Source organism: Orbicella franksi, chromosome 9, assembly GCF_964199315.1.
Source record: "Orbicella franksi chromosome 9, jaOrbFran1.1, whole genome shotgun sequence".
Classification (NCBI taxonomy): domain Eukaryota; kingdom Metazoa; phylum Cnidaria; class Anthozoa; order Scleractinia; family Merulinidae; genus Orbicella; species Orbicella franksi.
In genome coordinates, this window is record NC_138153.1 from 30,842,508 (window position 1) to 30,866,073 (window position 23,566).

Below are 23,566 nucleotides of genomic sequence, written 5' to 3' on the forward strand. Positions count from 1 at the left end.
AAATCAATTTCTTTTTTGAAATTAATTTACAATATTTGTTCAATTTTTTCTCAAAACCACTCACACAGAACCTGACTGCTATTGTACAAAAAACTTAAAGAATCTTTCAGCTATCTGTAATATGGCTGATAAATATTTGCAGGTTTCGCTAGAATTTAAAGTGACAACATTTTCTGGAAAAAAGAACAGATTTATCGTCTCATCAGTAAATAAAAACCTGTTTACAACCAATGTTTTCGGAGTGTTTCGCAAGGTATACTAGCTATAGCTTAAATATATGTCCATCATCAGTCTTTTTGTCAGCTCATTATACCACTTATAACCTCATCCATTCTCTCGATATAAGCCTCCGTAATTATAAGCCCACCCAAAACCCTTACAGGAGGACTTACAATCGGCTTTTAAGGTATATTTCTTTTGCATGCTTGCTTTCTTCATGTACTTGAGCTCGATTTCTCCATGGTTTATGTTATGTCGCCATGTTACGTCTTCAATACGTCAGTACAAGTATACATTATCAGATATGCATGTAGACAAAATCTATACATATCAAAAGAGCCTACCAATTCTGGAAAACAAACAATACCTTACACAGTGACTATTCTCTGAGACAATATCCCCACTTGCCTTATCGCATTATAATAATAATAATAATAATAATAATAATAATAATAGTAATAACAATAATAATAATAATGATAATAATAGAGCGGTTATCAATTGAGTGTCGAAAGTAATTAGACAATTACTTTGGTTTTCGTTTTGGTTTTACTACGGTTTGAGATTGGCTGAGTAGTCTAATTGGTAAGTAATTGGTTTGGTTTTGGTTTTACGACACTCGATTGAAAACCGCTCTAATAATAATAATAATCATAATACTCATAATAATCATAATAATCATAATAATCATAATAATCATAGTAGTCATAATAATAATAATAGAGCCGTTTTCAATTGAGTGTCGTAAAACCAAACCAAACCAATTACTTACCAAGTAGACTACTCAGCCAATCTCAAACCATAGTAAAACCAAAACCAAAACCAAAGTAATTGTCTAATTACTTTCGACACTCAATTGAACACCGCTCTAATAACAATAATAACAATAATAATAATAATAATAATAATAATAACAAAATAAATAATAAACTAATATTTTAAGAGGAGGCCTCCAATCACCTAGAGGTGGTTTGTAGGAGGGTCCTCTAAAAAATAAAAGTCTAAAATATACATTAAGTGTCTAAAATACAAAAGTAATAAAAACTAAAAACGTAATACTAAAACTTAGCTTTAAAACTAGAACTAGGATTAAAAATCTACCGCTAACTAAGGTTAAAAATGGTGAACTAAAAACTGTTTCAGTTTGTATTTAAAAATCCTTTTTGGTGCGAGTTTCTTTCTTTCTTTATATTTACTGTCTCAACTGCATTCTTAAAACTTGTTCTCATTTTCTCCATTCTATTATACCATGTACACATTTCTTTTCTTAACAGTTCTGTATTCTCTTTACTATCTATAGAACATTATAATAACTGACGACTGACTAGAAAACGTTCGGGTTACTACAGTCTCCAGACTCAGATTGTTTTTTTTTTTTTGTCCTTCCGTTTATGTGTTTTATAAAACTATCAATGCACTAGTGAATGAATACAGTTGTAGAATTGGGTATACTCAATGGAAAATAAGGAGTAAAGTGCAAATAAACACGGCTTTTGTGGCTGATAATACACGCAGCCAAGTGAGAGGTACTTTGTCCTTGATATTTTTTCGCAACATGGCGACTTCTAGAATAGCCATTGATTATACGTAGTCAGAAACATTAAACACAAGACCAATCAGAGAAGGTTTCCAAAAGATGTTTATATCAACCTTTATTCCAAGGAAAACTCCTTAATCGTTATAGCTAAATAAATAGTGATCAGTATTCCTGAACAGACTTTATACACCTGTATATAATAACTATTTTTGTTATGTTCATAGCTTAGAGCTTCATTTAATATTAACAAAATAAAACTTTTGAATCAAGTAACCTGTATACTTTAACCACATAATACCAAAACAAAATAACTACGGGTATGATTAATTCAGATAATAAGTTCTAGTTAAGATTTCTGATACCTTTAGGAAATCTACTTTTTTGTGTCAATTTCCAAACTTGAAACACAAAACGAAAATGAGATTACTTTTTAATTTTCAATTGCTAAAATTCTTTCTAGCTGTATCAAAATTCAACGACCGAAATTGTAAACAGAATTTTTACAATTACTTTTATCGCTTTCTCGATTATGGTTTAGAAGTATAATCATATAAAGTAATAAAATTAAACTGTCGAACTGTTGACAAACAGGTTTGGACTCTTTAAATTTTAACATACGATCAAGAGGAACTATTGTCAATGAAATACGTTCTGCTATATAACTTTATTGTTAATATAATTAATATTTTGTAATGATAAGATCTCATACAAATTATTCGATGGTATGCGGTATACAACATCGAGATGTTAGCAAAGAAAGCAAATGTAATTCCACTTTGCTAGGATATCTTAAGTACATAACTATGCATAAACAGAAATGGGATGTACAATGTTGCTAATGTAAGAGATATGGATGTACAAAAAACACGCAGTTAATAATAACCATTTCTTAAATTAATACTTGATTTAAGTAAAAAGCTGACAACGTTTCATAAAAGTTGACGATTTTTAGGACAATTTTAAAAACAAACATTTCTAAAGGCAGAGCCACAGTAAAACAACACAAAAACTTAAATGGTTTCATTTGAATGGTTACACACTAGGCAGTCATGTCTTTTATTACCGACGTCTACAAAATAAAGAAAAACAGTGGCACAAAAAAGTACTGCACAATTATTAGGGTTTCCTCCTGGTTTGGTTGACTAATTCAAGCCACAAAAAAACGTACTTTTTCTACATTTATTAAGTATCCTAAAAGTTAACTTACATATAAACCGCCATCCGAATATGTTTTTTTTTTTTTTTTAATTTACTCTAAAGGCTATGCGTCTTTCTCAAGAAGTTTTTCTTTCATAGTTCTATGATTAAATCTTTAATCCTGAACATCTTCCAAAGGACGATACGACGGCAAACCAACCTTAGCAACAATAGTCAAACAATACTCTTTTTAACAGTACAAATCACTGAATGGCCAGCATCACAGTGTAGAAAATAATTGAATCACAGTGTAAAAAATAATTGATACAACCATTGTTCCTATTTCAAATCCGCCTCAGTTTTCTTTTAGTCCAGTCTTCGATGTCTCCGATGCCATTGACACGATTCTTAAAAAACTTTCTTTCTTTAATGCCACGCCATACTTTAACTTTTGCTATGAACTAGCCAGTAAATGCAATTAAATGCGAAAAACGTGAGAGGAAACCCAATTCGAGAGCACCTGTCAATAATGAGCGGATCACCAATCATGTACCATTTCGTATTCTCGGATTTTTCCGGAAACGTTTTCGTGTCTGCGCCAAGTGAGTCTGTTTCAGCATGACTGTACACTCGCTTCAGGGCGGCTCCCCGTCGAGGAGAACACTTTGGACCAAACATGGACAGCAGTTCTCTTGTTTCGTCCCTTTCCTTAGGTAAAAATAGTACACGCAATTATAAAAAAAAGCGTAACTCGATGAAATGATCTTACCTACTATCAAAATGAATTTCATAATTGCTACTCTCTTCACTGCTCCTATTACGCGTGGTATATTTTTTCATGTACATTCAACGAATTTGTTATTACTAAACAATATTTCTTACTGTAGTGTTATTTTGATCATTTAAAATCTCACTTATTCATCCAGCAAGTAAATCATAGCCTCATATTGACAAACGACTTTTATAAAATGATGTGTCTAGAGGTAAGTGCGAACTGTGGATGGTATGAAGAAAACAGCAACAATGCATGGCTCGCTTTATTTGAGCAACTGCAAAGAAACCTGAAAAGGCTGCAGTCTTCAATATCACTGAAAGAAATAAAACGTTCTCACCTTCGAGCACAATTCGCCGTTCGTTAAAGCCTTTTTCTTGTTTTTATTCCTAACGTTGATCATAAAAGCTATAAACGTGTACTCCAAAATGGACCCAAAAACAAAGATGAGGCACAGGAGTAGATACCAGTCTATTGCTTTCACGTAGCTCACTTTCGGGAGTGACGCACGTGCACTGGAAATGAGTGTCGTCATCGTAAGAACAGTCGTGATTCCCAAAGCTACGCGCGCAGGCGCAGTATCCGGGTTAATCCAGAACGATATCCAGCTAATGATGACGATGATGGTGGATGGCACGTAAGTGTCAATCAAAAAGTAGCCAATACGGCGCTTCATCTTGAAAATGGCTATCAAGGAAGAGTGGTTACCTAGGGCGACAAAAAAAACTTACAGTCTCTGTTTGTCACAGAAGAGAATAAATGAATAAGATTAGAAGGATTGCCTCTGTAAACCTAAATTCCTTACTAAATTAGCTTTTCATACAAGATGCCTTTGAACGCAAGGTGTTTTCCCAGAAATGGCCGGGACCAATATTCCCATGAGTGGCTTTATGAATTGAAACCCTGAAAACCGACGATGTCTCAGCGAGACCACCTGCTCATCACGTCCAGGCAGACCTGATATCAAACGCACGACTGTGGCCCTAGAATGGAGTTGCATTCCACACCACAGCGAAAGAATAATAATACAAGATATTGGTACTCTGTAATGTCACCGTTGTTGGTATAATTACCTATATTGTATTTGTTTATTGCTGATGTTTTCTCCACACTGGCCAACTCAAACTGAGGAAGCTCCACTTCATTGTTGACATAAATGGCTGAGGTGTTGTCGTCTCTGGGGTTCCACGCGTACCACACATCTGTTGTTTGATATCCATCTAAAGTGAGTGGTGAATATTAATCTACTGAGAATCGCAAAGAAAGTGTCTGGAAGTAAAGAATTTGAATAGCGGGATTGCAAAAGTTAAACAAATGTGCCGAATTCCCCATTGATAATTATATGTATTTTCGTCAGAGTTGAACAAATTTTCAAAAAAATGATGGATATCTCACTTTTTGATAGAAAATGACACAGTTTTGTGATAATACTTACAACTCTCTAGGGCTAATGAACATATCTGGGTGTCATGAGGGAATCTACGCAAATCCAGCGTACATGAAGTAGTTATTGTGAGTCTGAAAAAAAAAGAAAAAAATTAATTGTAACTAGCAATTCCGAGACTTGGCAAGTTGCTGCATCTACGAAAGTTCCTGATCCATTCTTTTACTGTGCAGCGTGGCACTGAACTCTCTTCGCAGATGTTTTTTAAACGTTGTAAAAAGTTGCACCTTATCATGTTTACTACAGTTCAATAACAAAAAATGGGGTCAACGAGCTCGATTTTGAGTTATAAGCACTTAAAGCTCAAATTAAGGGTGTTTTCAACAGGTTGTATTGTTTCTATGGTAACCTGTTATATAAAAAGGATGGCCGCACCTTGTTAAGCAATATTAACGATTGGGCATTTGTGTGATACAATTATTGCAGCATCACTTGTGGTACGATTCATCCTTCAAAGTAGAGCTGTTAGAAAAGTGCTGTAAACTATTGCCAGCCTTCTTGACTCACCGCACACTGTAGAAGATGCTTCCATTAGGCCGAATCTGTAGCAGATAATTCTCCGTGGTCACGTCATGGAAATACGCTTTCTTGGTCTTTAAGAAGTAAGTGCTTGGTATCCATATCTGTTTGTTAATGTTGCTACTCAGTGTCAGGACTGGATCAGAGGTCAGACCAGCAAAAGCTAAGCGTTCATCCCTCCAGTACTGGCGCAGATAAATATCAATTGTGAAGTCCTTTAAACAATCAGCATACAGAACACGACTGTTTAGCTTTGGTTAACGTTTTGTTTTGCTTTGTTTTGTTTTGTTTTGTTTTGTTTTGGGTTTGTAGTGTCGTAACGGATTTGGCATGAACATGAAAGAGGAAATTGCAGTCTTCACACCAAACTGTACCCCATTCTATTTCGACTGCAAATATGAATTCAGGGGCAAACGAACTCTTGGAGTGAGCTCCTCACTAAAAAACTGCTACTAATATTGCCTTGGTAAAGCTACAACATCGCTAATCATTGTGTTTAATTAAGTATGTAGAGAGTAACTCTTACCATTTTAACTTCTTCCATGGCCCAGATATTGGCAACGTACATGTCAACTCGCACTTCGGCTGGAGAACCTAAATAAGAAAGATGTGTTTGATTTACTAAGTTGTGACTGTGTTGTGTAAGGTTAACAAAGCGCATTTGAATGTTCGAGAAAGACGGATTGAGATTAGGTTTCTTATATCTTTGCAGGCCTGCAGAAGCCATCGTTTACATGATAATAGCTTTAGGAATGACCCAATTTTAAAAGTTTGTGAAGTACGGACAACTCTTGATGGGGCAGGAAAGTTACAAAATAACACTTAAAGGAGCTCAGTCACGGTATTTTGATCAAGTGCAAAATTACCTTTAAATTGAACAAAATCTGAAAATAGCTGTTCACCAAGATAGAAAAATCCCAAAGAGAAAATAACAAACCATAAAGGAACAAGGATGGTTGAAGATGGAGAAGATTGACACGGATTGCGCAAACCGTGACGTAGCTCCTTAAAATACTAACTGGAGTTACACTCTCTTCCTCTTCCTGTATGCATTATGACTAAGCTTCGATTGACAGGTACGCTATTCAGACCTTAGATGACAACTTGTCTTGGTACTAAATTACTCACCCTTCACACCAGGTCTGATTCTTTTGTCGTAGTCTTTCAAAAGGGTTTCCACTATCCAGGTGGAGTTTTCGTAAGCCTTGAACGACCTGTTGTGACTAGAAGATACAACAGTAAGATAACGCGATTGTTCGCCAAGGATAAAACAAAGCTTTAGATGTCATTCCTGCTTCCAGTTATAGATCGTTTTCACTAACTAGGCTGGCACCCATGCAGATTTGTTGGAATAAAAGAAAGTTTTTACATAAGAAAAGAGTTTAACTCCCACAGGATTGGTTTGGTACACCAACATGGCCGCCGTTTCATTGTTTTGGAACACCAATATGGCTGCCGTGACGTCACCTGAAAACGCTCTATACCCTGGAGCAAGATTCAGCTATAACCTACAGCAGGATTCAAACCGGCGGCGGATTCTTACCTTTCTTCGTTCACAAGAGAACTTCTTTTCATCAATGACAGACAGAATATTACGAAAAGTGATTGCTTCTATCACTCACTCTATCTGAATGTTCTCGTGTTCCAGACTTTTACTTTGCTTGGAAGCAAAACCTAATAAACGAGGGTGGTTACGCGGAACCCACCCACAACCTTTGTTCTGTGAGCTCAGTTTGTTAATTTACTTCAAAATAGTCAAGGAGATTAAACCGCCCTTGCTGATAACCACACATCAGAAACATTTAAATTCCTTCAGAATTAAATCAGCTCACGTTTCATTAATTCAAGTTTTGACAAGTCTTCGCATTTGTGAAATTGATGTAATTGAGATAAATTTAAAATTCCTAGCCATTATTGAGGATTGCCTCTCGTTTCTAACACGTTGAAAAACAAAACTATGTCGACGAAATGCTTGGTAACTGCAGAGCGTTAATTTCAGGTGCGAAAAGACCTAACAATGAAAAATAACAATTCCGCTCTTTCATGTTTTTAACTTTTTAATTCTAAAGACTGTGAACACACTTAGGCCCCACCCACACCACACCGGAGAAATTTGAAAACGTAGCTTTATTTCTGCGGTAAGGCCTAACCGTCCACACTAATCCGTCACGAAAACGGAGCTTTTCGAAAACGCTCTTTAAACCGGTGGAATTTGAAAACGCCGGCTTTTTGTTTTCGTGTGGACGGAAAACATGTTAAAAACAGAGCTATTCCAAACTGATGGAGTCACAATAATCATGTATATTCCGTTAACTAGTTTTCCTCAAACACAAATCCAAAATGACCGGTAATTTTTTGGGGTTTTTTAAATCGCCCGGCGCCTGAGTATGGATGGAAAACAATTGATTCTTTTTCAGGGTTAAAACTCCGTTTTCAAATTCCTCCGGCTCAGTGTGCACGGGGCGTCAGTAAGATGACCGGTAAGAGGTATTCAAACAAATGTCAACTTGTGACCTACATGTAGATATGAAACCAAATCCTCGAAACCAACATTACAAGAACCACACAGGCATTTGACAAGGAGACATTTCTAGCTTGGAAAGTTACATCTACGCAGTTCCAGCTTGAGGCCATCTTCAGAAACCGATACACGTGAAAACATGGACAATAGTTTACCGTGCAAATATGTCCCTCACAAGATCGAGTTCATTCGCTACCAATTTATATTTACCACTGTAGGTAGACAGATGAAAGCGATCCTTGTCATTATCTTTACTACACAGACAATTAACAAAAAGAAAACAATAAAAGCAGCCATGCATATGAAACATCTTAAGCTGTAAATTGGTTGCGAATTATTGAAAACACAATGCGTCGAACATAACTGTTTTTCAACAAATACTGACTGCATGCAATTGAAAATAAAAATATTGGCCCTTAAGAAGGCTTCTATACAAACAGACTGCCAAAGAATTAAATTGTCTTTAAGATTTCTAACTTCAGAACACCCTTTTTACTGGGAACTGCGATAAAAGGGAAGTTTCACTTTGGTTCTGTGAAGAGCAGCTTAATTGATTTAAACGCACAACAAACTCCCGTGATTGCAGGATTTGCCGGCCACGACATCTTTTGGGCCTTTTAAATACGTCTTCTCCAAACAGGTTCGTCGTCACATTTTTCCTTTTTGTGGAAAATAAGTAATTTCAACATTCGTCAAACCTGTGAAATGTTTCTGTGGTGTTAATTTTGGTAATGAATACCGCGAGGTGGTCACAATTCACTGAGACAATAGATTCCATAGCGACATGTCTTCGCAATAGCATAATCAATCTTTGACCCGGCTGAGTTTCTATGTCTTGTTAAATCTAGATTCTGAACCCACCTAAAAATACAACAACGTAGCGTTCTACCAGCAGCTTAGGAACCACAATCGGGTAATCTGTAACGTCAAGTTTTTCTCAAACTGGAAAGCGTTAACTATAATAAAAATACATTTAAACACTGGGTTCTTTTGCAACGTGAAATCTGCAGTACCCAGGCAGATTGTAAGGGTAACGTACGAGTTACAAACATTACTTACCTGGAAAAGTTTGCAGAGAACTGTTCACATGAACAAACAAGAACGACCATCAACATCAGCGCAGTTTGTAGTCCGTCATTTTTGTTTAACATTCTCGTAGCCTTAGCGATACCGGTGACTTAGCTTTACTGCACTGAAAGAAGACCATATAAAGTGAAACAGAAGTGACATTCGAGTCAACAGGGATTTCACAAAGTAGTAAGCTCTTGGATTTGTAACGTAAAACGTAATAATGTTTGGAGCTTTGACGGTCTGCAACAGAATTCCTTTCGTATAAACATCTTTGTTATGGAAAATTCAAAGTTCCTTTGATGTTCCATGTCAAAAATTTGCACATGAATGAATTGTACTAATGAAGAAGAGAATTTGAAAGTATAAAGTAAGCAAATATACACGTGGCGCTAAATAAGGTAAACCTTCATGTAATGTATAAGAACATATTTTAAAGAATATCGAAAGAAAGGTTTTGTTTTAAAGGACTTTCTGAATAATATTTACCTTTAAACTTTAAAAGTAGGAGTTAAAGTTGTGCGTTTCTACCTAAATTTAAATTAAACCTTAATATTCTTTCTTTTTAACTAAGGTGTGGCAGCGATCTTTCCTCTTAAGAAAAAAAAATAACTCAACACAACAGAAGAAATATTATAAAGAAACTTGGAAAAGAATGAAATAAATAAAAAAAGAGAGTAAAGAACCTTAAACGAAGACTTTTCCTGCGATACATTCCTTGTAAATTCGGAATTGTCAAAACCTTTTTCCTGTCTGCTGTCTTAATTAATGAACAACATTTTTGTTGACGTTGAGTGCCATTGAACAGATTCGGTTGCAATTCTGCTTAGATAACTGAATGGCAAGGAAGTGCGTGACGCTTACGATCGGAACACTTCCCTGTTTCGAGAACGAAACTGAATCTTGTGATGAGTAGGAAATTTTTAAGAAACTCCCTTAGCACCATCGGAATCCTGTTTCAAAACATCGTTCGATTCCTATAACGAGCACAAAATGATTTTTAAGTCGTACAATTAAATCGTGCGAGTCTACAAAGAAAAAAACAAATAAAATACTGCTGTTCATTCCAGTTTTACCCCAAAAACATCACTGTGGACAATGAGAGAAGAAACAACAAAACGCTTTCAGACGGCTACAGAGACATCTGAAAGCTATTAGTGAAATCTCGAGACAAGCCTTCCCATGGAGACTTCAAAACGTTAGCTCATGCATGCCAAACTAGATAAATGCCAAAAAAAAAAAGAATTTGTTTCAAAAAAAAAAAGGAAAAACAATTGCTTACCGCGACCTTGCCGATTTTGATGGCTTCTGAGATCACAAACACTAGACCTAGCCATTCTCGTCCATTTAAAGGGCTATTTAGACACACAGAATGACGTGCAGATCTCCCTGGGAAGAGGTTTAGATTGCCTATGTTTTTTTCGCCGTAGGGGGGATTCAAATTTACTTCGTCAGCCTGAAATTCCTGGCGAAAAGCTCTTTGTCAACCTAATCAATTTTGCATGAGCAAACTACCGGCGTCCATGTGAAAAGAATAACAGATCATTTACATGGGACATTACCACTGGCAGACCCTTGCTGAAGTCACTGTTTACATCACACATTTCAAATATTCAGACAGTACAACACGAATAAAAATAAACAGCATACATAATTTAGAACTTAGCTATGATAGGAGACTGGGTAAAATCTCTCAAATGATAGATTCAACATTGGCAACATTAGCAATCCTTGCAACCTATGTAAATTTAAATTAAACAAGAAATTTCTTGTTCGACATTCAACGTATTTCCCTCATATTCTGCACGGTAACTAAATACCAAAGTCCCTAACAATTTATCGTATCTTTATATAAGTTTGCGGGACAAAACTTAAGTTTTGATAAATATATGCGAAAGAGATAAACAAAAACGCAGATGTAAATGATATCGCCTTGTATGACATAAATAATATATGTTCCTAAGTAAAAATAGTTTCAAAACATCTTAAACAAGTAGATATCCTGAGGACAAAATTCTGGCAAAAGCGAATGCGTGGGGAATAAATTGACACCAGAGAGTTCTAAAGGAGATTGTAATATAACATTCCAAATTTGATGTTAAAATTAAACTACTCTGCTGGAGTCCTGCTGCTATAAAATAGTGAGGTCGTTTTAATCAAATCAATATTTTCCAGCTCAAGAAGCGTCTTATTTTATAAAAGGTCTGTGGGGTACCTCACGTACAAATCTTGACATAACAAAACCTGACTGCCTGAAAATTTTAAATAGAGATTTCGGATTACTCTTACAATAGCTTCTCGCGGTGTTACATAAAATTATAAGCGAGGAAAAACACTCAAAACAACGCTAAAGAAGCCAAAATTATCCGTGACGTCTAAAGCCCCTAAAGAATTGAGAAATTGAGAATTTTAAGAGTCACATCACAAAAGCAGGGGTTAAGTTCATTACCGGGCATATGGTTACATTTCCGTATCGAGTTGTGAACCGACGTGTTCGCCAAAAAATATTTAGAGTTTCTGTCTGCATTCAAAGTGATGGGTATTAATTACTAATCTCCAAACAGCGGTTACTAATTAATACAGCAACACCTCATACTGCAAACTTTGGCCTGAGTGCTATCGCTTTTAAAATTTCCAAAACAAATTTATTTCAAGACACAGCATATGCAAATTTAAGTTCAATTAGAAAAGATATGAAGTGAAAGATGGTAAAAAGTGAAAACGTCCTTATACGCGAAGGCATGACAACTTAAGTGAAAGAGAGGCAGCAACATATATCACGATGGCAAATACTTTTTTTCTAACCATAGCATCAAAGACGAAGAAAATTATTTAGAAATAAAGCGACATTTTTTTGGCCAAATTTAAAAGGAGTGGTGATAATCAATTAGGTACTGATATAGATTTTTGTGAGATGCCGCTCCTTTCCTTTTTCCACTAAAGAGAAAAACAACATTTTCCAGTGGTATAAAAGCAATACTGCATCGCTACATTTCTTTGGTTCACAATTTCAAAGCTGAAATTGGAAAGCTTTTTTGATAAAATCCACAAATATATATTAGTACCATTGCATTTCATTCGTTATATATTCTGTATGAATAATGTAATACAAACAAGAGAAGGTAAAATTAAAAACCTTCAACCACCACAATGAAGGAGAAAAAACACTGAACCGTTTTTTTTATTATTATTATTATTTTGATTATAGAAGTACGCTTTCAAATAAACTTTAACTTTGAATTTTGGGTTAGTTTAGTGTGAGATTTTTATTTCCTAGAAAAATAATAATGAATAAACCATACCACGATTACAGTGAACTTTTATCACAGACCACTTTACAACCCGTACATATCTTAAAAAGTCCAACACATGGCAAAATAAATAACATGAAAACCTCTCGTGCCATAAGCATAGAAAATTTACGGGAGAACGAACTTGATGTTCGCAAATTTAATTTGCTGACGCAAAATATTATAAATAACTTGGTGAGAAATATTTTGTTAAAATCTGCTCGTGGTAAAACCTACTCCTCAGCTGACCTCTAATTCCGTAATATCTACAAGCTAGAGGCATTAGCGAAGGGAAATCTACGATTGAAATAAATAATCTAAAAGTTTCACTAACCTTTTACGAATCAGGCAGAGTTCACGCTGCACTCCATAAAGTGATTCCACGACAGGGAACCACAAGCTTCTGTTAAGCCCACAAATTTCAAATATTTTGAACTATTTGCTTTGTGTTCGATTGTGTGTCCACAACTAAAGTCGCTCTTACAGAAATCTGACTTCAATCTTCCGACTAATCAGCCGGTGATAGCATAGTAGCCTCTGAAAAAGTGAGATGATTTCAAGAGTTTTAATTATTGCTGAACCACTTGCGTGGGCAATTGGCTAACAGTTTTATCACTTCCTTATGGAAATGAGGCCTGGATTACATATCTTCATAAAGACCGTCGCAGTGTCTTAGAGGAATTAAACTAAGAAAGCAAAAAAACCAAGAGATTTTCATGCCTTTTGCACTTTAATTAAAGGTGCTTTAACCTGCTGTATCGCAATGTAAACTCATCATCCTAAGGGCTTAGCATTTCGATGACTATAGAAAGACAAAGAGCTAAAGCAGCGAATCCTGACGATCAGAAAAAAAGTTCCCTTTAACAAGAGAAACAAATTTAATACCATTTCTGGTGAACAGAATAATGAAAGTTTTAAACGAGGTTAACTTTGTTGGTTTTAGATAGCTTTCCCGCATTATTAACATTGTATTAAGCTCAAAGCAAACAGGCAATTGATGTTGTCTTTTTAATAACCTTCATTGAGAAAGCTCTTTATCTCACCACTGCCAAAATTAAAAAACTGTGTTGGTTTATAATTCGAAAGCTCCTGTATTCATGCATGAGTGTTTCCGATGTTTTGGTTCGACCACCCAGTGACAAAAGCTAACAAGAGAATCTTATCTTTTTTTCTTGCATGCGCAATACGTTAAATACGTTGTGTAAGCATCACAAAGGCTTATTTCACAAAAATAGTAGTGGTTACAACGAATATTAAAAGCGATACAAGATACATTGTCAGTGGATGGAATGAGGTTTTATCCATTTCCTGTAATTATTCTTTTATTCAAATCTTCCAATAAAATTGATCGCGGCATTCTACAATCGTTACTTGTCCCTTCCAAGCTAAAACAAACACCAGTAACAAAACCTCCATTGTTAGACAAATGAAGCATTGAGAGACCTTCTGAAGTACAACAAAGTTGTCTCTCAATTGACCAATCTTTTCTTGGTCGATGTTTTTCTAACAAACCACTGCAGATTTTATCGCCAGGATTAAAAAAAGAATACACGAGAGACTCGGTATTCAATGAAGTATTCCAAATGAACAATGTCATTCTTAATTTAATATTTCACACCAGATAGTCACATGAATGTTCTCATACAAGAATTTTTAATTTCGTTTGGTTATCACCTACCTTTCGTCGCTACGGATACTCTTAAAATAAACATTGGTGGCTCATTAGGAACGTCAAAAAATGGAGACATGCATGTAGCACACGAGCAAAAGAAAAAAAGGTATTTTTTTGGCATTAGGAAAAACTATGCTTTTGCAAAAAGTTCAACCAAACCTTAGCTAGTGGTTGCGTGGCGAGCAATTAGGCAACATTGGCAAATCGGTCAAATGAAAGGAACTCATTTTGATATAGAAACACTGTATTGTTTCACTTTTCTTAACTAGTACTAACACTGACTAACACTGGAATAAATGATCCTCATCTGGATAAGTTTCTTTGCATGTTAAACAGACTCAAGTGAAAAATAGCGCCTGTCAAAACATGTAACTTAGTTCCTACATGTTCGTCGATTTAACAAATTGACGTCAGTTTACTTATGCGTCTGTCCTCTTATTGATGATAAATTGGGTCATAACATTGCCAAAGTGGCTGTGGAACCACGAGCCGCAGGCGAACCCGCATTGATTTATCATCAATAAGAGGACAGACGCATTAAAAACTGACGTCAATTTGTTTTTACAATAACAAGACCCCGAATTTGTCAAATGCCGGGAATAAATGAGGAAAAAAAACGCCGTAAACTTGCCATAAACAAAGATAAGTGAATTTTATTCAAAATGACGTGAACTTTGTCAATAAATTTTCTCACTTTTTGATTGGCTGCTTAAAAAAGTCCATAAAATCTCATTGGTTAAAAATTTGACAGTTTGAGAGCTGAAAGTTGAGCTTGAAAGCTCGCATAAATTAAAATTTTATCCGTCTGTACTGTTATTGATGATAACAATGAGCCAATCAGCGCGAGAGAAATTAGACACTTATTCGCCGTAAAAATTAAAGTTTTAAGCCTTTTTACGTGAGGTCACAGTTTTTAAGGTTCCTTCCGTCCTTTTAAGGTTATAGGTCGAGACAGGTCATCAGAAAAACGATTATCGTCCACCACAAGCAAAACAGGACTTATTTGTAACATCACCAAATCCATGAAAAAAGCAACCGCCTCAGACGATTGCACAGTACACTCATGTTTATCAATAAGAGCAGACACTGGAAGCCAACATATATATGATTCCGTGGTCATAGAAACCGTTGTCTTTTGTGTGATTCAACTAAATGAAATAAATAAATACATGAAAAAGCCCAAGTATTACCAAAAAACTAGGCACGATACTCAAAAATTTGTGGCACTGACAAAAAGGGGAATCCATAAGCCCAGAAATCCATAAACGCCAAAACCGAGAAGGGAAGTTAGTGATTCCGAACGCTGTAAATAAACTTAGAAAAATAACGCTAACAGAATTTTAGGTTAGGTTAACCATTGAAAAAGACGTAACAAGCTGAAAAACATGCTTAATTTGAACAAATTGATAATTCTAGTTTCTACATGCACAATACGTTGATGGTACAAACGTATCTGGTTGTGACATGCCCACTGTGGCAATACATATGGGTTATTGACCAAGTGTGAGGTCAAGATGGCTGGATATTGGCCAAGTTCTTTTTTGCGTGTTTATGGACCCAGACGGAGTCGAGGTCCATAAACTCGCAAAAAAAAGAACGAGACCAATATCGAGCCATCTTGACCAAACAAGCTTGGCCAATAAAAGATTTATTATACGGCTTTCGGGGAAATTGTTCTTGCGGGAAACGGCGGGTAGTCCCGAGCGGGAAAGATAGCTCCATCTTGCCCGCTCGGGTATACAGTCACAGCGCAGGATTTGATTCATCTTGCCCGCTCGCGAAGCTAGCCATATAATAAAGGTTTCTAATGCTTCGCCCGCAAAGTCCTGCCTTGACTGTTGTTTACCGTTTGATTCTACCTCAACTACATGCAAAAACAAATAGGTCAATGACTCAAAAAATAATGACAAAAAAAAAAAAGATTTGTTTCTTGTACACGGCCTCACAAGCTTCGAGCTTTAAAACATAATCGCAAATTAATACTGTCGCTTCTACCTTATGTTTTACCTTTTATTCAGGGCACAGTAAGTTTGCGGTATGTTAACGTTTTTAAATATGGCATTTGTTAATGGAAAATGCCTCCCGAGAGGCTCGAAAGAGAAAATAAGTAAACAGTTTATGTTACGTCCGCAAACCAACAGAAATACTGTAATAGAGGGCTATTTGTATCATGTCAGTTTACCTTTAAATGGATGAATTCGCACTCCGTGTTGTATTATCCTCCTCTTTTCACATGAAGACCGATCAATATATGAATAACGGAGTGTGTTAGCAATTCAGACGTACATCTATCAGATGCCGATTACACCACCAACAGGGAGGCTACATTAATTTGACCTGACTGATCACGAAATAGCCAAAACTAGAAATAACCGAAAAAAATAGTACAAAATCGGTACAAAAAGAAAAACAAAAAAAAAATAATGATAAAGAAAAATTGCAGCTTTGACACTTGGAAAAGAAATTTAGGTCATTCACTTACCGCAGTAATCACGAATTGTTCTTTTTTTAAGAATACTTCTATTAGAAACTTTCTAATCCTAATAATAGCTCAACATAGCAGCAGGAAACATAAACAGTAGATAAAAAAAACTCATTTCGTGAACACAGGCCGCACTCCACGCTTTTTCTCAGAAGCATTTCATGTAACAATCATCTATGTCTTCTTCAATGAAAAAAACCTTTCATGATAACATTGTGATTTTATGAGCCGACCTAGAGTTTGATTAGGTCCTCAACTAGCATGTTTGCGAAAAACAGACGAATCTTCTTATTTCATATCTATATATATATATATATATATTTTCCATCATTGTGATATTTTTTACAAATCAGCGGGATAACCACCAATGTTTTAATACTTACTGTATGAAAGCTATTAATTATATGAAAATTACTCTGTACAATGACTGTAAAGATGGAGACATTTTAGAACTGCGCAGAGGAGAGCCCCGAGAGAAAACAATGTAAACGACACGCCACCTTTGAAAAAATAAGGTACGAACATAATTGTTACTGAATGATGTTAAAGGTTTTTAATCTAAAATGGAGGAGGATTAGAATAAATCACTTTGATGTTAATGCTGTTCGTTATTTCCACGGCGTCATCGTTTTGTAAGCCATGTCGTAGCGTCTTAATACTTCTGATGTACAGCTTCTTGATTTACCTTACCGTCATTTAAAAGTGGTAATTTACTGAAGAGTAGGTCAATAAGGAATCATATCTACAATACAGCAATACCGTGATGCAAACATGTTTCAGTGTTCACCAACACCAGTAAATAATAATAGAAAAAACCGAGAGAGTGTTAAGCAGTAAAGGCGAAGAGAAGAATTTTTCACCAGAATAAGAATATTCATTAGTTTAGTCATTCTAAAATTGTTTTCTAACTTTATGTCCCTGCTAAAAGTCAAAATAAAATATCCGTAATTAAAGATAAATGTGTTTTGCTTCGAAAAATGCGAGCAATTATTTAATATATCATTTCTGTAGGGAGCTTAAAATACGCCTAGGACAGCTCATAGAGGAAATTAACGTTATATAAAAAATGGGATTAAAATTAAAATTCATAACTAAATGAGAATCGACGGCGCATGGGGTCCTTCAAAACATAACCTATGTCTTAGATTATGACTCGGAAGGAGTATGATGAAATTTCAGTATAATGCCACAAGAATTAGGTTATCCTAAATTTGAGGGTGGTAAAGGGGGGGGGGGGGGCGGGGGTATAAATCACGTTTCACGGAAAATAAAGCAGCCCTTTCACAATTCACGAAAAATACAACATTGGCATTTCACGCTTCACGGAAAATAAAAGAGAACATTTTGGAAAATCACGGTTCACGGCGACTATGGAAATCACGATTCACGAGGAAAAATTAGCCATTTCACATTTCACGGGAAAAAAAGGGCCGATCACGAGTCACGAAAATACCCTTTACCACCCTCAAATTTGGACAAGCGTCTCTTTACTCAAACTGAAATGTTAACTACTTAAGCAACCCGAAATACTACGAGAGCTTTTTCCTTCAATGTTTATAATTTTTCAACGTTTCCTACCGACAAATTTCACTGTGCAATGCAGTGCTTTTCTGTTCTTTCAATCGTTAACTATCTAACATCAACCTGAACCAAGTTAACATGCACATCATAGTCATAGTTTCCTACCTACAGTTACACATTCTTGCAATCCGATCTGAGTTCATTACATCAGTCAAGTCGTATTGTCTTCACATATTTTGATGGTCTTTTGGTGAGGTGGGCTACCTCAATAAAAACTCAAAAGAACACACAATTCTCGACAAAGAACACTAAAGGTGCTCAGTTCCTATTAAGTGCAAAAAAAACGAGAAACTGCAAGGTTTCCCGGGAGACTGAGTTCGATTTCGCAAGCCACAGATTGACAAAAACCGCTTTCAAAACCAATTTCAAAACTTTCAGTACGTTAAAGAAAACAAGCTCATTTTTCCATACAAACATTTTACCCAAACGGTATAAAACGTCTCGCTAACTAAAATATTTTGTATTGCTTTTAACAGTCGAATCTCTGCTTTTGCCTTTTGCTTTAAAGTTGCCAGAATACCTAACTCTGAAAATAGGTTAAATGAAACTCTCCTTAAACAAAAAAATGATATTTTAACCGAACGACTATACCTCGATATTTCCTCATCCTATGTCACAAAATGAAGAAATCGAAATTGAAAATCATAGTAGAGATATAAAAATCTGTAAGTTCAATTTTGTAAGATCCGAATATTCCGAAAATAGAGACAGTCCAGATGTGATTTTAATTTTTGCAACTTTAGATAAGTATTCCGTTGCCATAACTTCCACAATTAATTACAGGCAGCCCAATCAAGATATCTTGTATCGCGAGGTTGTGTTTTTCAAATTAAAATACATGGTTTGCTCCACGGATGTACTGTGAAGTAACTTAGGCCATCGGGTAAAACAACAAAAAAGCTTTGAAGAATACGGTTATCTCAGATACTGCAATATGTTACTACAAATTTCCAAGTTCTCCCAACGTAGATTATTTGCGATAATAGCGACCCCAACTCCTTATACTTAATTGGGTGTTGATATTATTGCATAATACTTGCGTACATTTGCATACCTTGAACACGAAGTTTGAGGAGCCCCATGCTGTGGTGAATACACAGAAGCCTCCGCTAAAAGAAAACACACCACCTTATTAAAACAAAAAGCTAAAGATAAAGGTCAGAAAATTGTGAAACACTTGCCATAATTATTTTTCTCGCATTTGTTTCTGTAACTTCTTGAATCGGCAGATTACATTCGTCACTTAAAATCATTTATCTGTGGCTACTATTAGAATGTGTATGTCAGCTGAATCGAAGCTGTGAGAAACGCATTTCAACGCAGATCGCTTGAAATAAACCAGTTTTATAAACATAGGATTTCATAGTGTTAGATTGTAAGAAACATAAACACTTACCATTAGAAAGATATTCCAACAGCTTTGAGCGGTGCAAGCTAAATATAGTTTTGCCGGCCTTCTGAAAGTTATCACTCGCCAAAATGTAACACAGAGCTATTTAGCAACAATTCGGTTTGGTCGAACCGTAGTAATTCAGTTTTTTGTTCGCAAAATCCTCAACCTATCCAGCGGTCTATTGTTGCAGAGGCGTCTTTTCTCTGTCTGCATACAGACATTTTGATAACTGTTCGGCTCGTAGACTGTTACAGAGTTAACACCACAAAGTCTTGACCAAATCCTGTAGAGTTGCAGAGTTCTTTAAAACAGTGGAAAAGTAGTTTTCCCCAGATATTTCAATCAAAGCACGTAACTAAGACTCAGCGAAAAATTGTGATAACAAAGAGAGGTTATTTTTGCTCGTATTTCGAGCAATATTACATTTGCCGTTAATGATCAGCAGGGAGTAATATGGCCGAGGGTCGTCGACTTGTTGATTGGAAGTGCATATCAAGCAGGTGCAAATGTTAAGTGAATGAAATGAATGAGATCTCCAACCAAAGCCTTAGTCAAAGACAAAGTTGTATCGGACGCCCTAAATCCAGCTCTGAAAAACGTAACAAAACTTTAATATTGCTTCCGTCAAACCTCTTATTGATTAAGGAAATTTATCAGTCTGTTAAAATCAAGCAGCCATACGTCCACGAGACAATTGTGTCCATTTTTGGCCAATATGAAACTGGAAAGGCGAAAAGCTTTGAAATTTTGTAGGGTAAACATTATGTAATAAAATGGCCAACAATGCAAAAAGGTAAGCTTTAATATTACGGTACATCTCACAATATCATCGCAGAACACAGCCCAAAGGAATACTGGGAAGGAGAGGGCGTTCGTTACCAAAGTTATTTTTGCTCGTTAAACGAGCTTTCTCAGTCACACATACGTGTTCGTAATGGAGAGGTATGTTCGTTTTAACGCCAGAAATGATTGCAAGTTGTCAAAGAAGACACAAAAATCCTCTAAAAGCTATGAATTGCGAGCGGCGTTCAACAGAAATAATCACGTGTGATGGCAGCAGTTTTGAACGGCTTTTTATTTTTTAAAGAAATATATGACAATAATTGACTAACTGATTGATTGATCAATCGAATGCTTGCTAAGCTCAACAATAGCTAATTAGCAACACGACATTCCTCTATGAAGTCGTTGAAACGCTTAAGTCACGCATAAACGAGCGTATTTGTCGATGTTTCATAAGATTATAACTTTGTTCTAAAACATTTCATCAAATTTCCAGCAAATCAGAGTTTTCTCTGAATCAGTTAACAACAAACGTTCAGGAACTAGCGTATACACTGTCCCAAAACATAACTTCATAAGACTGGAGAAGACGAACGGCTCTCTTAATATCCTTGTAGTGAACTTCATTTAGCTTGCCCTGATCATTTGCATTATACGCCTCTATCACTTTGACAGCTTCCTCGTCAAGGTCACCAGAAGCAAAGAATCGAACAAAATCCACGTCTTCTTCTGTCATGTTGTAGTTCTCCTTCAAAGCGTCTGCGAAACTCGAACACATCTTACCGAACGCGGGGAAATTTACTGCAATGGCTGCCGCGATTTGTGGGGCTTCTCCGTAATGCGCAAGTCGACATAGATACGACGGGTATCCCTGTGCAAGGGCTTGGGGCTCGTAGTTCTCAAGGTCAGATTCTGAAAGTTTCATGGCCTTTGCCATGGTTAGTAATTTTCCATAACCCAACCTCTCTCCGTCTAAAAAGAACTGGAAGTAGTCTCGGATGACATGGTTGCCATCAAACCTGGTTACCAGGTGCGCCAGAGAACGGGTGTCAGCTGCTATGATGTGATACTGCTCGCAAAGGAATCGTTCCACGACCTTGAGAGAAAGTGTCCCGGCTTTTGCCTCCTTAACGACCTGGTGGTTCGCTAGTTTTTCGTCTGTCTCCAAACAGAAAGGCTCCTTTCGCAGCGACTCCAGAATTTCTTTGGCAGTTTTCTTAGTTTCCATTTCTGGGATAACAGGACAAACCTTTCCAGTCACTCTAGGTCTCCCTTTACCTGTTGAAGGGTTAAAAATGACAGTGAATCAATTATATCTACTACTGTTCATTGACCACTGGGCCAACGCAGCCGTTAGCTAAACGGGTTGTCGTTTCCATACTGAAGTACATATTTCTAGAGTATTCATTACTTAGTCCTATACCCGTAATTATCCCCAAACCTGGGAAACCGGTTGTTAAAAGCCCGATAATCCAGTTTTAGCCTAAATTTTGAGTTCTATTTACCGTGATCCAGTTTTGACGTGGACTAACCTCAAACACCACTGAACATTAGCGACAAAATTTCTTTTTTACCAAAGAAATTACAACATCGATCAAATTTTATCCTGGCTTAGTGTTAATCGAAGAACTCGGCACAAAGAGACTAACACTGGTGTGATCTCTACACTTCAACCTGTCTGCCAGACCTGACACAGACCATACTTTCCAAGACTGACCCACGCGAGGTTTTCGCTTTGATTAAAACACCTCACTACTCACGTTGCCTCGGTTGGGTCTTGATCAATAGTCTGTACTGTTCAAGTACAATGCACCGTCTTGTTCGTTACCGTTATTTGGAAAGTACGCAGTCCTTAACGTCACGACACAAATAACGGCAACAACAAGATCAGTCTAGGTTCTCTCTCTCAGTTTACACAAGTCAAGTCGTCATCAACGCATCATTTACAGAAACTTTGAAGCCGAGCCTTCCGTTTAAATAATAGCCTAGCCCAACCTCGGTGCTTATGTGACCGTCTCCGATGTATAAAGATATCAAAGTACGTAACGCAACACCAAGACTTGAGATGTAACCATTCGACCCACTCAAACCCACAACAATCAGTCGATTATATGAGCAATAGACACAATACAATGATCCAGAGTGACTTATTAAAGTGTTATTTACCATAAAATGTCGAAGTCGTACACCATGATGCAAATTATGGGACGGTTATCCTATCCACTGTACATTTAAATCAACACGAAAATAACAGTGAAATGACTCAATCCTAAAGTGGCTTGTCGTCAAGTACTGAACACGGTTTTGCATTCCTTATATGAAGACAACACTTGTTGGTTTATTTATCCCGAATTTACGAGTGTAAGTAGAAAAAGATTGATATGTTTAAATTCGTGTCAGGAACAAGAGGTTTAAAGCGTTACATGAATTAAGCAATATGCAAATAACTACTGGATGACAATAAAACAAACAGTTAGTCATGAGTTATCTGATATTTTAACGGCATCAAAGGTCACGCAATGTTCGGAATAAACGACGTGGCTTAGTAAACAAATTTGCTTAATCCTTTTTTTTTAATTTTTAGTTCAAAACAACATCTCCAATTAGAACCAGTCAAAAGTAACTTTTACAAACGTCTGGAAGCTTTGGAAAACATATCTGACTATCTACGATGCAAGTTCACAAGTCTAAGTGTTCGTTATTCCGTTATATTACATCGAGCACCTTCTCTAAACAAAATTAAAAAACCATTGTCATGAAAATAACTGAATTCCCCATTCAAGAGAGTAAAAATAAGGTATAAAGTGTGTAAAACCCCGTACAAACCTTACGGAACTGCACAAGCTACTCACCTAAAGTACAAAGATGGACAATCACAGCGGTGTGTGTTGCGGGCGCCGACTTGTCCAGCGTTCTGTCGTCGTGTATGCTGAAGCCAATGTTCTCCGTAATATGGAGCAGTAACACAGACATAGTTAAAATCGCTGCGTCGAAGATTAACTGCATAATGCTATGTTTATTTGGTAAAGCCATTTTCTGTCAAAATATGTTTCCGATTATATTTTGTCTGAATAAAGCCCAAAGGTCAAAGGAAAATCATTATTCACATCCAGTTAAGCTTCTGTGTTATTTAATTTCTGAAATAACA

General features: G+C 36.3%; 2 protein-coding genes across 4 annotated transcripts; both read right to left on the minus strand.

The window, feature by feature from the left end:
• Window positions 1-2,679: 2,679 nt before the first annotated feature.
• Window positions 2,680-20,217, minus strand: LOC145497552 (gamma-aminobutyric acid receptor subunit beta-1-like). 3 transcript variants are annotated; one of them, XM_081477369.1, is made up of 9 exons: window positions 19,297-20,217; window positions 9,209-9,336; window positions 6,757-6,851; window positions 6,155-6,222; window positions 5,617-5,843; window positions 5,101-5,183; window positions 4,739-4,885; window positions 4,006-4,373; window positions 2,680-3,601 (listed from the first exon to the last, which is right to left on the minus strand). In XM_081477369.1, exons 2-9 carry the CDS (start codon window positions 9,298-9,300, stop codon window positions 3,338-3,340), a joined length of 1,344 nt encoding a protein of 447 aa, XP_081333495.1. In that variant the 5' UTR covers window positions 9,301-9,336; window positions 19,297-20,217; the 3' UTR covers window positions 2,680-3,337. The 3 variants fall into 3 exon arrangements, with proteins under 3 accessions (XP_081333495.1, XP_081333494.1, XP_081333493.1); XM_081477368.1 differs by having other exon boundaries at window positions 9,209-9,341; XM_081477367.1 differs by lacking the exon at window positions 19,297-20,217 and adding an exon at window positions 12,842-13,270 and having other exon boundaries at window positions 9,209-9,341.
• Window positions 20,218-20,301: 84 nt separating this feature from the next.
• LOC145497174 (uncharacterized) lies at window positions 20,302-23,498 on the minus strand. Its single transcript, XM_081476978.1, has 2 exons — window positions 23,271-23,498; window positions 20,302-21,696 (listed from the first exon to the last, which is right to left on the minus strand). The coding sequence occupies exons 1-2, from the start codon at window positions 23,449-23,451 to the stop codon at window positions 20,954-20,956; spliced, it is 924 nt and encodes a 307-aa protein (XP_081333104.1). The 5' UTR covers window positions 23,452-23,498; the 3' UTR covers window positions 20,302-20,953.
• Window positions 23,499-23,566: the final 68 nt, after the last annotated feature.

Excerpts from the sequence above, each read along its gene's own strand:
- LOC145497552 (XM_081477369.1), bottom strand. The coding sequence starts at position 9,300 with ATGTTAAACAAAAATGACGGACTACAAACTGCGCTGATGTTGATGGTC. Across the intron at positions 6,852-9,208 it reads TTCTCTGCAAACTTTTCCAG|TCACAACAGGTCGTTCAAGG; the intron begins GTAAGTAATGTT and ends TGTATCTTCTAG. Across the intron at positions 6,223-6,756 it reads AATCAGACCTGGTGTGAAGG|GTTCTCCAGCCGAAGTGCGA; the intron begins GTGAGTAATTTA and ends TTTCTTATTTAG.
- LOC145497174 (XM_081476978.1), bottom strand. The coding sequence starts at position 23,451 with ATGGCTTTACCAAATAAACATAGCATTATGCAGTTAATCTTCGACGCA. Across the intron at positions 21,697-23,270 it reads TGTCCATCTTTGTACTTTAG|GTAAAGGGAGACCTAGAGTG; the intron begins GTGAGTAGCTTG and ends ACCCTTCAACAG.